A 14,978-nucleotide genomic window follows, 5' to 3' on the forward strand; every position below is an offset into this window, starting at 1 on the left:
AGTTTGCACTCTCTTGCACTGCTGACGATGAGGGCAAAGGATGTGTGTTTACAGGCCCATCTATAGGCAGAACAGCCAGAAGACTCCTTATCCACAGGTCTTTTTATCACCATTCTGTGTTCTGACAAGATGGCGTTGACAGACATGGCAGCTCTGCTTCTAGCTCCTAAGCAACTTTGCAGTATTTCTTTTTTTGTTTTTGTGACAAGAAATTCGCTGCACCCGCAATAACATCTGCTAAATGTATATGTGACCAATAAAATTTGTTTTAGAGTGCCATTTCTGCACACACACCCCTCTAGGCTGTTTGAACTCAGGCGGTGGTCTGCCAGATGAAGGCCGTTCAAAGCTGACTTCTATCAGTCCTTCCCAGTGCCTTTGTAGTGTGGAGACTCAGCAACAGGTGACATTTAGAGCTGAAAACCATTGACAACTTTGAACGCTCACCGCTACCCACGCCTGCCCTTCGCCTGAGACATGACCCACGCTCCTCGTACAGGAGAGAGGTAGAACGGCGTGAGATGGAGCGAAGAGGATGTGTATCAGTGTCCAGTCGGCTGATGTTGTCTGCCAATATGTGATGTGTGGATTTCCACTTGGTCTGAAGTGAAACCTTAACAATCAACCCAGGACCTCAGACAACCCAGGTACGTTTGGATGCTAACTCACTATTTGACTTTCGCCTGTCTGTTTGACTGCCTCTATCTTATCCTCTCCTCCAGACCATGTCGGTCCCCCAGGACCTCCTGCCAGACGGCAGTCCCCTGATTGGAGCAGCGAGGCTGGGTAAGCTTCGCCTCGTCAGGCTGCTCCTGGAGGGGGGTGCCCAGGTCAACGAGAGAAACCCAGGAGGAGAGACTCCTCTCCTGGCCGCGTGTAAAGTCCTGAGAGGTGAACCCACTGGACCTGGAACCCTGAAACTGCTCAGATACCTACTAGACAACCAGGTCTGTGTCTGCTTTTAAAGGAGAGCTCTGTAGGTTTAATTTTCCCTTGTGGGATTCTATCCTATTCTATTCTAAACAGGCCTAGTGTGTGTGTGTGTGCGCCTACCTACATCCTAACCCCATCCTATCTTTCCCCACCCAGGCAGACCCTAATGCCCAGGACCGGTCAGGCCGTACAGCTCTGATGTATTCCTGTATGGAGAGGGCTGGAGCTCAGCTAGCCTCTACTCTCCTCTCAGCTGGAGCTGACCCCAGTATGGAGGACTACTCTGGAGCTTCAGCTATGGTCTACGCTATCAACGCACAGCACCAGCCTACACTACAGGTCAGGAGGGAGGAGGGGGGTTAACTATACTTGTGGGGACTACTGGTCCCCACAAGAATAGTAAACAAACAAACATTTGACCAACTGGGGACATTTTGTTGGTCCCCACAAGGTCAAACACTATTTCTAGGGGGTTTAGGGTTAAGGTTAGAATTAGGTTTAGGGTTAGATTTTTGGGTTAAGGTTCAGTTAAGGGTATGGGTTAGGGAAAATAGTGTTTTGAATGGGACTGAATAGTGTGCCCCCAAAAGGTTAGTTATACAAGACCGTGTGTGTGGTGAAATGATTATAAGTGATCCTTACATACCCCAGGTGCTACTGGACGCATGCCGCGCCAAAGGCCGTGACATCATCATCATCACCACGGAGATGGGTGTGAGCGGAGGACCGGTGACGAGGCGCTACCTGAACGTTCTGCCGTCTCCCGATGCATCGCCTGTCACCTGCATGTCACCCTCTGACATAATCATCAAGACGGGCTCACCCAACTCACCTGAGGGAGAGAACGTGTTCAATTTCAGAGGATCAGGTTAGAGGGAGGGAGGGAGGGAGGGAAGGGGTTAAACATCTCAGGAACCTGTCTCATCCTTTCTTATCTCATCCCAGGTAAGAGGGGGAGTGGCAGCAGCAGCAGATTCTCCCCATGTGAGCTGAGTCCAGTGGACCAGTCCTGTGTCACCCCTCCCAGACAGCGACAGTGGTCTGAACCATGGCTAGCTATTCACAATCTGGCTCGACTTAACAAGGTCTACCAAGAGGGAAGGAGGGAAAGGAAGGTAGAGGAAGAGGGAGGAGAGGAAGAAGGAAAGGGAGAAAAAGGTTCTCTTCATCACAACTTTAAGAAGGAAAGGAGGGAGAAGGCCGAGCTAGAGGAAGAGGTGGGAGATGACAAGGAGAGTCGATCTGTCCACCATAAGGAGATCTCTTCCGGGGCCTCTTGTTCTCTCCTCTTTCCCACAGAGGAGCACCTTTCCCAGGCAGCCCAGAGCAGACTGTCCCCTGAGAGGAGGCTAGCCCCTGGAGGTTCCACCTTGGATATATACAGAGAACACCCCAGTACTCAAACTGCTTTTCATTGTAGAGGGGGATCTAATGTCATCGGAGGTGACCCAATGACCCGGAATTGCTCTGTGGACAGACTTCCTCCCTGCTCTCCCTCTTGCTGGCAGGGAGTTCGTAGGAACACCCTCCCTTCCTTGACTCCAGCTCCACCCCTTCTTCACCTGCCTCCCCTATCGTGTTATGAGTCTCACCTACAGGTCCCGCCCCTTGGCCTACCTGTTGCAGGTGTTGGCATGGTGTGTCGGACGCAGCTGCCCTCCCCCTCCCCTCTTTCTCTCACTCCCCGCCTTTCTCGCACTCTCTCCTCCTCCCCCGCTCTTCCCTTTAAAACAATATTTAGACCAGGCTTTCTGCCTCCTCTACCCCTCTCCTCCACCTCCTCATCCTCCTTTGTTCTCCCTCCCTCCAGTGAGAGGTCACCTCGACGTCACTCTATCCAGCTGGAGCCGCTGAGAGGAGGAGGAGGAGGAATAGAGGAAGAACAGAGGAGATAAGAGGGAGAGGAGGATCGGGAGTGAGACCATATGTTAGCTGTTGTGGTGTGATATTTAAGAGCGTCTGCCAAATGACTTAAATGTGTAGTTACTTGTAATAACCTCTAGAGCATGCTGGACACTTATTTAGTGCTTGCTGACCTGAATTTGTGCTTTTATATCAACAGTCTAAAGCAGTAATCTCCAATCCAAAGAATTAGTTGGAATCATTTGTTTATTAGATATTTCCTATTTATACTGTATGGATATAAAACCTTTATTCACTTGTGTTGTAGCTTTTTCCCCACACTGAAAGTTGTCGCTGTCACTGAACTTTAGTCTGTCTTGCTTTATGATAGTCACATGCCCCTACCTTTACAAGAAGTTAGTCAGTATTCTTAGTGAGGGCTTTAAAGCAAATGTTAATTTGACTGTGTACTTTATCTACAGGATCGGTGTTCCGTCAACGGGATGGTTGAGCTAACGTAGGCTAATGTGATTAGCATGAGGTTGTAAGAAACAAAAACAAATCACAGGACATGTCTGATATTCTTGCTAATCTAACTGCACTGTCCAATTTACAGTAGCTAAATTACAGTGAAGGAATACCATGCTATTTGAGGAGAGTGCACAATTATGAACTTGAAAATGTATGAATTAACCGATTAGGCACATTTGGGCAGTCTTGATAAAACATTTTGAATAGATATGCAATAGTTCATTGGATCACTTTAACTTTGCACATACACTGTCATCTAGTAGCCAAAGTCTATATTGCACCTTGGCAAGAATAATTCATTTTGGCCTTTCTCTTGCATTTCAAAGATGATGGTACAAAAAAACGGTTGTTTTTGTCTTTCACCAGATCTAATGTGTTATTCTCCTACATTAATTTCACATTAACAAACTTCAAAGTGTTTCCTTTCAAATGGTATCAAGAATATTCAGATCCTGAGCTACAGGCAGTTAGATTAGGGTATGTACTAATTTTGGCATTTGATCTCGTAACATGGGTGGGCAATTCCAGTCCATGAGGGCCTGATTGGTGTCACAGTTTTGCCCCAGCTCACACACCTGACTCCAATAATCACCTAATCATGATCTTCAGTTTAGAATGCAATTTGATTAATCAGCTGTGTTTGCTAGGGATGGAGAAAAAGTGTGACATCAATCAGGCCCTCGAGGACTGGAGTTGCCCACCCTTGCAGAATTCACTCTTCTTTTCCCACTCACGTGTTTGACAACAGCTGATAAATAGATCAATTGAAGCGCTGTACCAACATGTACAAATGACGGAGTCAATGCAATCGTGCATTAGATGACGCATTCAGAGTACTACGTTTATGTGCCAGCCGGAACTAAGAAACTCGGAAATGTCAGACTTGCTTACTGGTTGTAGTTATATACCTGTCGCATTCAGCAAGTCGGACATTCCAGAGTTTCCTAGTTCCAACTAGCATGTGAATTTCACATACTATTTAGTATGCTAATATGGGTATTCTGATACTGCCTCTTTCTCTCACACACTGAGCACGAGCACAGTCATCTCCATTATGACCACATCTTCCTCGACCTGGCAGAGCACCTGTCCTGTTCCATCTGCACAGAGATCGACACTGAGCCTGTGTCTCTGAGCTGTCTGCCAAGCACACCTTGGAGATGCCTTCAAGACAGCCGGAATGCTGGATACCAGCTCTGGTCAGAGCCAGAAACTTCCAGATCAACAGACTGATCAGGAATGTGGCCTACCAGCTGAAACTGGAGGAAGATCCTAAAAGATAGAGCGCCACAGCCGAGAGAGGAAACGGCAGAGAAGATGAATGTGGTGAACATGGAGAGGCTTGGGAGACGGACAATAATCTGATCTCTGGGATCTGCAGAGATGGGAGAGACGACAGAGGACACACATTCCAACCTATAAGAGAAGCACATAAGGATCTGAAAAAAAAGAGGTATCCTCAGATGTATGCTACTTCAAGAAGGACATTAGTGTGCTGGAATAGGATGAGAAATGTCTCAAACAAACGAGACATCAGATCATCTCAAAGCCCAAATCAGGGATGATTTCAAACAAGTTTTTAAACAATGGGACCTGTTGGCAGGTCTAAAACTACTGTTCTATAGTCAGCTGATATTGATTTCCTTTATTAATAATATATTGAACTACAATGCAAGAATTCAGGGACACCTACTCTTCAGTCAAATGTTTGAGGCCTAGATAATTACACATCCAGCACATCTTATTTCTCTACCAGCATGCGAACCGTGAAGATCCCTCGACTGCAGCAGCTCTAGTTGATTTAACAGATCAATGGATCAGGTCACTTGACCAAAATAAACTTATGGTTGAGCTGCTTCTTGATTTTAGTGCAGCATTTGATCTTGTGCATCATATTGTTAATAGCTGAGGCCATTGAAGAGAGCTGTTTTCTTGAAACCTCATTTCTTGGAACTGTGATACTGAGGTGGCATAGACTATGGAATACTTGTTTTAGTGTAGTAAGGTAGCCTACAGCATGTATTTAATTAATAATGATGAGGATGATGAAGAAAATGGACATTAGTGGTAGGCTGAGATCAAACATATAACCTAAGTAAACCTGGATGCTAGTTGCGAAATCTAAAATATATTGACTTTGAATTAAGCAAAACACCTGTATTATGAATGGTCAACCATTTGATATGAGGTAGAGCATTTCATTTTAATAAAACATGTGGTTACATGGATTCAATGTAAATATTACGTATGACTGTGCTCAACAGGTAAAAAAAAAGTGAATTGTTCCAGCATTTGATTACACATGAGAGCTTCTGTGGGTAGTCATAGCAATGGGGCCTTCATTGTGACATCACAAGATTCTGATTCTGGGAGGTTAGCTGTTGCACAGACAAACAGAACAGTGCAAAGAGACTGATTCAACTAACCACTGACAGATTATTAATGTCCTATTTCATTAGCAAGAGAACACGCGGCTTACTTGAGAGGTAGGTTGTAATATAGCTTACTGTTTAACTATGTTTCTGAAGAATAACTACTTTTTAAATGACTTGTGTACTAACATGACCCTTTAAGTAGGCCTGACATGCAATCATGGTGACAAGAGAAACTGTTGACGAGAGACAGTTTGCTTGAATCCGTTTTTTTGTGAGAAAATTGTTCATCCTGACAACTGAGATGGCATGTTACAGTTGTAGTCAGCCAGCCTAATGGCAAATACATTCTATTGATGAAAGAAAACCGCATCTCTGTGTTAGTCCCCAACATACATTGGAATCAATTATCTCTATAAATATGCACCAAATATGTACCTCTTTAAATTGAGTTGCTCTCAGAGGCACTCAAAGAGCAGACTGGTATGATTAAAATAGATGAGTGTACAACAAGTTCGGTCCATGATGGAAATAGTCACTTTATTCCCAAAAACCTTTTTGAATGATATTATATAAGTGATAAGTGTGGTTTGTGAGAACCAGGACCAATATGGAGTGGCGTAACATGAGGGGGTTGAATAAGGCTCAATAGTAAGGTACAGAGAGAGCCTGAAGTTTGATTGTTAAAGTCTATGATGTGCTTTGTCATCTCCAATGGCAACGCTTATACATCACAATGAAGATGTCATAAAGGATATTGTGCACATAATGATAGGAACAGCCAAAATCGATTCATTTGAACTTGGTCGCTTTTCTAGTAGCCAACAATTTACTTGTAATTCAGATAGGCCTATTGCGTAATCTCTGGATTGGGATCGTCACTTGCTTAATTGTAAGTAAAGGGGAAGAAGGGTGAGCACATCATAAAGAGATGTATTATTCCTTGGTTAGCAACACACCACTTACTACAACGTTATGTATTTCACAGAGTTATTGTTAGCTAGGAGGAAGACATGGAGGGTTCAACGCTGACACAGAGGAGGGCTGAGTGTCAGTTGAAGGAAAGGGAGATCCAGACAGACTACATGATGGAGCTGGGAGCCAGGTTGGCTCTGGTGAGGCAGATCCAGAGGGAGCAGGAGAAGGAGATAAAGAGGATTTGGTTTGAGACGAGGAAAATGCCAAGCCTGATTGAGGAGGTAACAAGACCAACTTTGACAAAGTCGACTAGAGTTCTGTTGAATAATATTGATTAAATCAAATATATGTCAATATATGTGCCATATGCCATTGAACGTAAGCAAACAGTATTTTGTCTGATAACTTTTCTTGTGTTGATTCGTGTATGTCTCTGAGTATTGTTATGTACATAGTCCTCAGTTCTTATGGTTGCCTTGTCTTGAAATTGTTTTATATAAGAAGACCAAGCGATCTTTCGTAGACCTTCATATCAGGATAATGTAGTTGTCCCACCTAGCTACCTTAAGTTGAATGCACTAACTGTAAGTCGTTCTGACAAAAGCGTCTGCTAAATGTCTAAAATGTCAAATGTTATGCTGGGTGTAGTGCATGTATTTTTACACTTAGTTGACCCGTTAGCAAGAAGACCCAGGGTTGGTACAGACTGGTGCAGAGCATCTGAGAGGACACTAGATCTATACGGTGTCTTAGGAAAGTATTCAGACACCTTTACTTATTCCACCTGTTGTTACATTACATCCTCATTCTAAAATGGATTCAATCAAATTAAAATTATCAGCAATCTACACACAAAACCCCATAATTACAAAGTGAGCAAACTGTTTTACATTTTTTGTTGCTTATGTATTAAACTACCTTATTTCCATCAGTATTCAGACCCTTTTCCATTAGTCTCAAATGACATCAGGTGCATCCTGTTTCCATTGATCGTTCTTGAGATGTTTCTACAACTTGATAGGACATGGTGATAAATTAAATAGATAGTACATGATTTGGAAAGGCACACACCTGTCTATATAAGGTCCCACAGTTGACAGTGCATGTCAGAGCAAACACCAAACCATGAGGTCGAAGGAATTGTCCGTAGAGTTCCAGAGACAAGATTGTGTCGAGAAACAGATCTAGGGAAGGGTACCAAAAATCTCTGCAGCATTGAAGGTCCCCAAGAACATAGTGGCCTCCATCATTCTTAAATAAATAAAAAGTTTGGAACCACCAAGACTCTTCCTAGAGTTGGCCGCATTGCCAAGCTGAGCATTTGGAGGAGAAGGGCCTTGGTCAGAGAGGTGACCAAGAACCTCATGGTGACTCTGACAGAGCTCAAGAGTTCCTCTGTGGAGATAGGAGAACCTTCCAGAAGGACAACCATCTCTGCAGCACATCACCAATCAGGCCTTTATGGTGGAGTGGCCAGATGGAAGCCACTCATCAGTACAAGGCACATGACAGCCCGCTTGGTGTTTTCCAAAAGGCACCTAAAGACTCTGAGACCATGAGAAACAAGATGTTCTGGTCTGATGAAACCAATATTGAACTCTCTGATTGCCAAGCGTCAAGTCTGGAGGAAATCTGGCAGCTACGGCACAGTGAAGCACGTGGTGGCAGCGTCATGCTGTGGGGATGTTTTTCAGTGGCGTGGACTAGGAGACCAGTCAGGATCGAGGCAAAGATGAATGGAGCACAGAGAGATCCTTGATGAAAATCTACTCCAATCCCACTCAAAACCTCAGATTAGAGAAGAGGGGTCACCTTACAACAGAACAACAAACCTAAGCACAAAGCCAAGACAACGCAGGAGTGACCTCGGGACAAGTCTCTGAATGTCCTTGCGTGGCCCAGCCAGAGCCCAGACTTGAACCGGATCGAGCATCTCTGGAGAGACCTGAAAATAGCTGTGCAGCAACTCTGCCCATCCAACCTAACAGAGCTTGAGAGGATCTGCAGAGATGAATAGGAGAAACTCCCCAAACACAAGCATGCCAAGCTTGTAGAGTAAAACCCAAGGAGATTCTATGCTGTAATCGCTGCCAAAGGTGCTTCAACAAAGTACTGAATACTTATGTACATTTCCATTTTTATTTAATTGTAATGAATTTGGAACAATTCTGGTTTTGCTTTGTCAATATGGGGTATTGTGTGTAGATTGATGAGCGAAAAAAAAATGATTTAATCCATTTTAGAAGAAGGCTGTGAGGTAACAACATGTGGAAAAAGTGAAGGGGTCTGAATACTTTCTGAAGGCACTGTATATGTGATGTATAAGTACATAGTGTTCACTCATAAAGTATGTATGTACTGAATGTGATCACTTTCATCATGTCTGTTTCTTTTCTCCTGCAGAATGTGAGAGATGTGACCAACCGTCCACTCACTAAGTTCATGGCTCCCTGTATTGACTCCCTCCCACCGCTGGCTTTCACCAATCGAAGGCCTATACCAACCATGTTGCATCCCCCCTCTCCATTGGCCATACGCACTCAGGATGCACAGCGGTTCATTGTATTTCCTACTTTGTCCCTGCTGAGTGCCCAGTTGCCACAGAGGCCACTGCAGATGATAGTGCTGGTAAAAGAGAGGACTTGTCGCCAGATACACATCTATCCTCAATGCTGCATCGATACCTGCCACACTTCTTTAACGATGACTCCATTCCACCACAGCAGACAGTAGAGGGAACCACTGAGGACTCAGATGCTCCAGTGGCAATATCTAATATCAAGGAAGAGGACAGATTCTATCCTTTCTCCCTCCCACCACTGGCTCAGCGGCTCATTGGCAATTCATTCAATGTCCTGGAAACATCCCGGCTTGCTGTTTCAGCCACGGAGTGCCGAGTTGCCACAGTGGCCACTGCAGGTACAGCCACTGTCAAGAGAGAGAACCGATGGGCAGCTGGAATTCTTCCTTCAGTGCTGCCTCCATGCCTGCGTGTCTTTGACGATGACTTCATGCCTCCAGAGCACACAGTAGAGGATGCATATGAGGTCTCATTTGCTACAGAGGCCACTTCAGGCACAGCTACTGTTGATGGAGTGGACAGATCAGCAGCTAAATGCCCTGTCCCAATGCTGCCTCCAAGTCTGCCACGTGTCTTTGACATGGACTACAAACTGCCAGGGGCGGCAGTAGAGGGAACCAACAAGTGTCCAGTTGCCACTGAAACAACCAATGATGTGTCCACTCACCTCAAAGAGGACATGGCAGCTGATCAAAGCCCTCCTGACCCTGCAGCACTGCCTCCAAGCTCGCCTTGTATCCGTGACTCTGACCACAAACTGACCAAGGAGGAAAAAGAGGATGTACCCGAGTCTTATGTTGCCACAGAGATCACTGTAGGCACATCCATTGTCCAGGGAGAGGACCTGGATAAAAGCCCTGCTCCAAGGCTGCCTCCAAGCTTGTCACACGTTTTGGACAATGACCATAAGCAGCTAGAGGAGACGACAGAGGGCACCACTGAGTGCTTAGTCGCCACAGAGGCATCAGTTGCTAATAGAGAGGATCCATCAGCAGCTACAGGTCTTCCCTCAGTGCTGCCTTCAAGCCAAAAACTTGTCTTTGACAATGACTACAAACGGCCAGAGGAGGCAGTAGAGGGCACCTGCAAGTGTCCAGTTGCCAGTGAAGCAGCCGCTTCCGCATCTACTGTCCTCCAAGAGGAATTTTTGGCTGATAAAAGTCCTCCTGCACCCACAGCACTGTCTCTAAGGCTGCCCTGCACCCACTACATTGACCACAAACAGCCAGAGGAGACAGTTGAGAACACCACAGAGTGCTCAGTTGACATAGAGGAAAGTGCAGTTGCATCCACTGTCAAGAGAGAGGAAATGATGGGTGATAAAAGCCCTGTCCATGCACTTCCTCCAAGCCTGGCATGCATCCATGACAAGGACCACAAGCAGCCAGATCAGAAAGGGAGGGGCATTACTGAGGAGGTGGATATCTGCCCTCATGCTCAGCAGCTGGTCTCAGATGCTAAATTAACTCTGGCAACCTGCAATGATGAGCTGCCCACCCCTCTGATCTGCATTGTCACTAAGACGCCTGTTAGAGTGGGAGCCTCCATTTGCAGTTCAGAGGATGAGGAACCCAGGCACTGGACCCTGGAAGAGGTAACGGTAGGTGTCCTATTTCACATTAAAACGTTACAGGCATGGCGGTCAGTTCCATTTCAATTTAAAGCGTTGAAGAGAATTGGAATTTTAGAGTCATTTGATCGGAATTGAAATGGAATTGACCCCAACCCTGCTGCTCTTTGCTCATAGTATAAAACATCACCCCTCACTAGGGTTAATTGGTCATCATTGTATGTTGATAACTCAAATGTTTATTGAATTTGCCACATTGGAACAATATTACATCTAGAGTCAATGTCTTCCTGTTAGGATTATTGGATAGGCATTGAAAATGAGAGTGAAGAGAGGAGCGTCACTGAGGAGGTGAGACAGAGCGAGGGATTGAAGAGTGAGGCGGATTGTGCCCATTCCAAGTGCTCCAATGGGACGGTTTCATCAGAGAGAGCAGAGACCATCCTGGGAAGAGTGGGCTTTCTGCTCATGAACCACATGCAGAAAATCCCGTTCTTGAAGATGGAAGAAAAAGAGAAAAATAAGAAATTGAATAAGAAGTTGAAAGAGAAGAGAGAAAGGAGATGAAACAAGGAGGAGGAGCAAAAAAAGAGAGAGAAGAAAGAGATGAAAGAGCAGAAGAAAGTCATGAAGGCAGAGAAAACGAGGGAGAAGTTCGAACAGAAAAAGAGAGAGAAGGAAAGAAAAGAGAAGGAAAAGGCAGAGAAAAAGAGGTTAGAGGGGCTGATGAAGATACATAATGACATGATGAAAGACAAGATTAAGAAAGAAGAAGTGTTCTGAGGAGCTGAAAAAGAGAGAGAAAGCTCAAGCTGCATTCTTGGAAATGGAGAGAAAGATTCAAGAAAAGGAGGAGAAGAAGAGAGAAAAGATGAGGAGAGAGGAGAGGAAGAGACTGGAGAAGAAGAGGAAGAGGGAGCCAGCTGGAGGTGGAACTGAGACGGTGATAGAAGAGCATGGAAGGGATGAAAGCTTGAAGATGGATGAGTAGACTGGGTAATAGAGAGAGATATAGGGAGGGATATGGTATTTTTGCATGCAATGAAAAAACTAAGCATTTAAAAATAAAATTAAAAATGTTAACTCTGATTTTTGTTAAGGCATACTGTACAACACTGTATAAACACAAAATGTTGACTTTCCACAAATCTGGGGAGTGTTTAATGATGAGGAGAGGAGGAAGAAAAGGGAGGGGGAGTGGATGGAGGGTGGAGAGGAATATCATACAGAGGAATTTGATAGAAGGAATATGATATTTTATTTAACCTTATTTAACCTTATTTAACTTGGCAAGTCAGTTCAGAACAAATTCTTATATACAATGATGGCCTACCAAAAGGCAAAAGGCCTCCTGCGGGGATGGGGGCTGGGATTAAAAATAAATAAATAAAATTAAAACATAGGACAAACACACATCACGACAAGTGAGACAACACAACACTTTAACCTCTTTCAGCTAGGGGGCACAATTTTTATGTTTGGAAAAAGAACGTTCCCAAAGTAAACGGCCTATTTCTCAGGCCCATATGCTAGAATCTGCATATAATTGACAGATTAGGATAGAAAACACTCTAAAGTTTCCAAAACGGTCAAAATATTGCAAGCGAAAACCTGAGGAAAATCAAACCAGGAAGTGGCTTCTATTTTGAAAGCTCCATGTTCCATAGCCTGCCTTCGCTCCATTTAAAGGGATATCAACCCGATTCCCTTTCCTATCGCTTCCTCAATGTGTCAACAGTCTTTGGACATAGTTTCAGGTTTTTATTTTGAAAAATGAGCGAGAAAGATAACATCGCGTAGTGGATTGCTGGGTGTTCGCATGAGTTTTGCCTGCGCAACAGAGTGGGGCAGCCATTGACTCTCCCTCTCCTACTGAAAAAGAGACGGTGCCGGTTGATATATTATCGATTATATACTTTAAAATCAACCTGAGGATTGATTATAAAAAATGTTTGACATGTTTCTGTGGACATTACGGATACTATTTGGAATTTGTCTGCGTTGCCGTGACCGCTCGAGCCTGCGGATTTCTGAACACAATGCGCCAAACAAACGAAGGTATTTTGGATATAAAAATAATCTTTATGGAACAAAAGGAACATTTATTGTGTAACTGGAAGTCTCGTGAGCGAAAACATCCAAAGATCATCAAAGGTAAGCGATACTGGGGTACAAAAGTGAAGTGAAAAAATAAATAAATAACAATATGGGGATGAGGTAGTTGGGTGTGCTATTTACAGATGAGCAGGTGGTTTTAGCAACGAATATGTAGTGAGGGCCAGCCAACGAGAGCATACAGGTCACAGAGGTGGGTATTATATGGGGCTTTGGTGACGTAACGGATGGCACTGTGATAGACTACATCCAATTTGCTGAAAAGAGTGTTGGAGGCAATTTTGTAAATCACATCGCCGAAGTCAAGGTAGCATGAGTGAAGGAGGCCTTGTTGCAAAATAGGAAGCCGATTCTAGATTTAATTTTGGATTAGAGATGCTTAATGTGAGTCTGGAAGGAGAGTTTAGGTTTGATAACACCGTGTCCAAAGAAGGGCCAGATGTATACAGAATAGAGGTAGACCGATTATGATTTTTCAACACCGATAACCGATTATTGGAGGACCAAAAAAGCCGATACCGATTAATCGGCCAATTGTTTTTTTTGTAATAATGACAATTACAACAATACTGAATGAACACTTTTAACTTGATATAATACATCAATAAAATCAATTTAGCAACAAGTAAATAATGAAACATCTTCAATTTGGTATAAATCATGCAAAAACAAAGTGTTGGAGAAGAAAGTGCAAGTGCAATATGTGCTATGTAAGAAAGTTAACATTTCAGTTCCTTGCTCAGAACATGAGAACATATGATAGCTGGTGGTTCCTTTTAACATGAGTCTTCAATATTCCCAGGTAAGAAGTTGTAGCTATTATAGGAATTATAGGACTATTTCCCTCTATACCATTTGTATTTCATTAACCTTTGACTATTGGATGTTCTTATAGGCTCTTTAGTAATGCCAGTGTAACAGTATAGCTTCCATCCCTCTCCTCACTCCTCCCTGGGCTCGAACCAGCAACACAACAACAACAGCCACCATTGAAGCAGCGTTACCCATGCAGAGCAAGGGGAACAACTACTAGAAGGCTCAGACCGAGTGACGTTTGAAACGCTATTACCGCAAGCTAACTAGCTAGCCATTTCACTTCGGTTACACCAGCCTCATCTCGGGAGTTGATAGGCTTGAAGTCATAAACAGCGCAATGCTTGACGCACAACGAAGAGCTGCTAGCAAAACGCAAAGAAAGCCTTTTTGAATTAATGTTTACGTGCCTGCTTCTTCCTACCACCGCTCAGTCAGATACTTAAATACTGTATGCTTGTATGCTCAGTCAGATTACATGCGACGCAGGACACGCTAGATAATATCTAGTAATATCATCAACCATGTGTTGTTAACTAGTGATTATAATTGATTGTTTTTTATAAGATAAGTTTAATGCTAGCTAGCAACTTACCTTGGCTTACTGCATTCGCGTAACAGGCAGTCTCCTTGTGGAGTGCAACGAGAGAGAGGCAGGTCTTAAATGTTATTGGGTTGGACGAGTTAACTGTAAGGTTGCAAGATGGATCCCCCGAGCTGACAAGGTGAAAATCTGGAGTTCTGCCCTGAACGAGGCAGTTTACCCACCTGTCCTAGGCCGTCATTGAAAATGAGAATGTGTTCTTTACTGACTTGCCTAGTTAAATAAAAGGTAAAAAAAAATATATATATTTTTATATATATTTTTTAAATTTTTAAATTTACTTTTATGAATCGGCAAATCGGCCCCCAAAAATACCGATTTCCGATTGTTATGAAAACTTGAAATCGATTAATCGGTCGACCTCTAATACAGAATGTTGTCATCTGCGTAGAAGTGGATCAGAGAATCACCCGCAGCATGAGCGACATCTTTGATATATACAGAGAAAAGAGTCAGACTGAGAGTTGAACCCTGTGGCACCGCCATAGAGATTTCCAGAGGTCCGGACAACAGGCCCTCCTATTTGACACACTGAACTCTATCTGAGAAGTAGTTGGTGAAACAGGTGAGGCAGTCATTTGAGAAACCAAGGATATTGAGTCTGCCGATAAGAATGCGGTGATTGATAGTTGAAAGCCTTGGCCAGGTCGATGAAGACGGTTGCACAGTACTCTTTTATCCATGAAGGTTATGATATCA

General features: G+C 43.9%; 1 protein-coding gene across 1 annotated transcript; it reads left to right on the forward strand.

Moving 5' to 3' along the window:
• The first annotated feature begins 26 nt into the window (after nt 1–26).
• LOC135543425 (inversin-A-like) lies at nt 27–3,514 on the forward strand. Its single transcript, XM_064970675.1, has 4 exons — nt 27–947; nt 1,090–1,272; nt 1,585–1,801; nt 1,879–3,514. The coding sequence occupies exons 1-4, from the start codon at nt 726–728 to the stop codon at nt 2,826–2,828; spliced, it is 1,572 nt and encodes a 523-aa protein (XP_064826747.1). The 5' UTR covers nt 27–725; the 3' UTR covers nt 2,829–3,514.
• The last annotated feature ends 11,464 nt before the right edge of the window (nt 3,515–14,978 follow it).

Source organism: Oncorhynchus masou, chromosome 7 (genome assembly GCF_036934945.1).
Source record: "Oncorhynchus masou masou isolate Uvic2021 chromosome 7, UVic_Omas_1.1, whole genome shotgun sequence".
Taxonomy (NCBI): Eukaryota; Metazoa; Chordata; class Actinopteri; order Salmoniformes; family Salmonidae; genus Oncorhynchus; species Oncorhynchus masou.

What these genes read in the sequence shown, in the direction of transcription:
- LOC135543425 (XM_064970675.1), top strand. Translation starts at nt 726, where the DNA reads ATGTCGGTCCCCCAGGACCTCCTGCCAGACGGCAGTCCCCTGATTGGA. An exon ending in GATACCTACTAGACAACCAG is followed by an intron (nt 948 to 1,089) that starts GTCTGTGTCTGC and finishes TTCCCCACCCAG; the next exon opens with GCAGACCCTAATGCCCAGGA. An exon ending in GTTCAATTTCAGAGGATCAG is followed by an intron (nt 1,802 to 1,878) that starts GTTAGAGGGAGG and finishes ATCTCATCCCAG; the next exon opens with GTAAGAGGGGGAGTGGCAGC.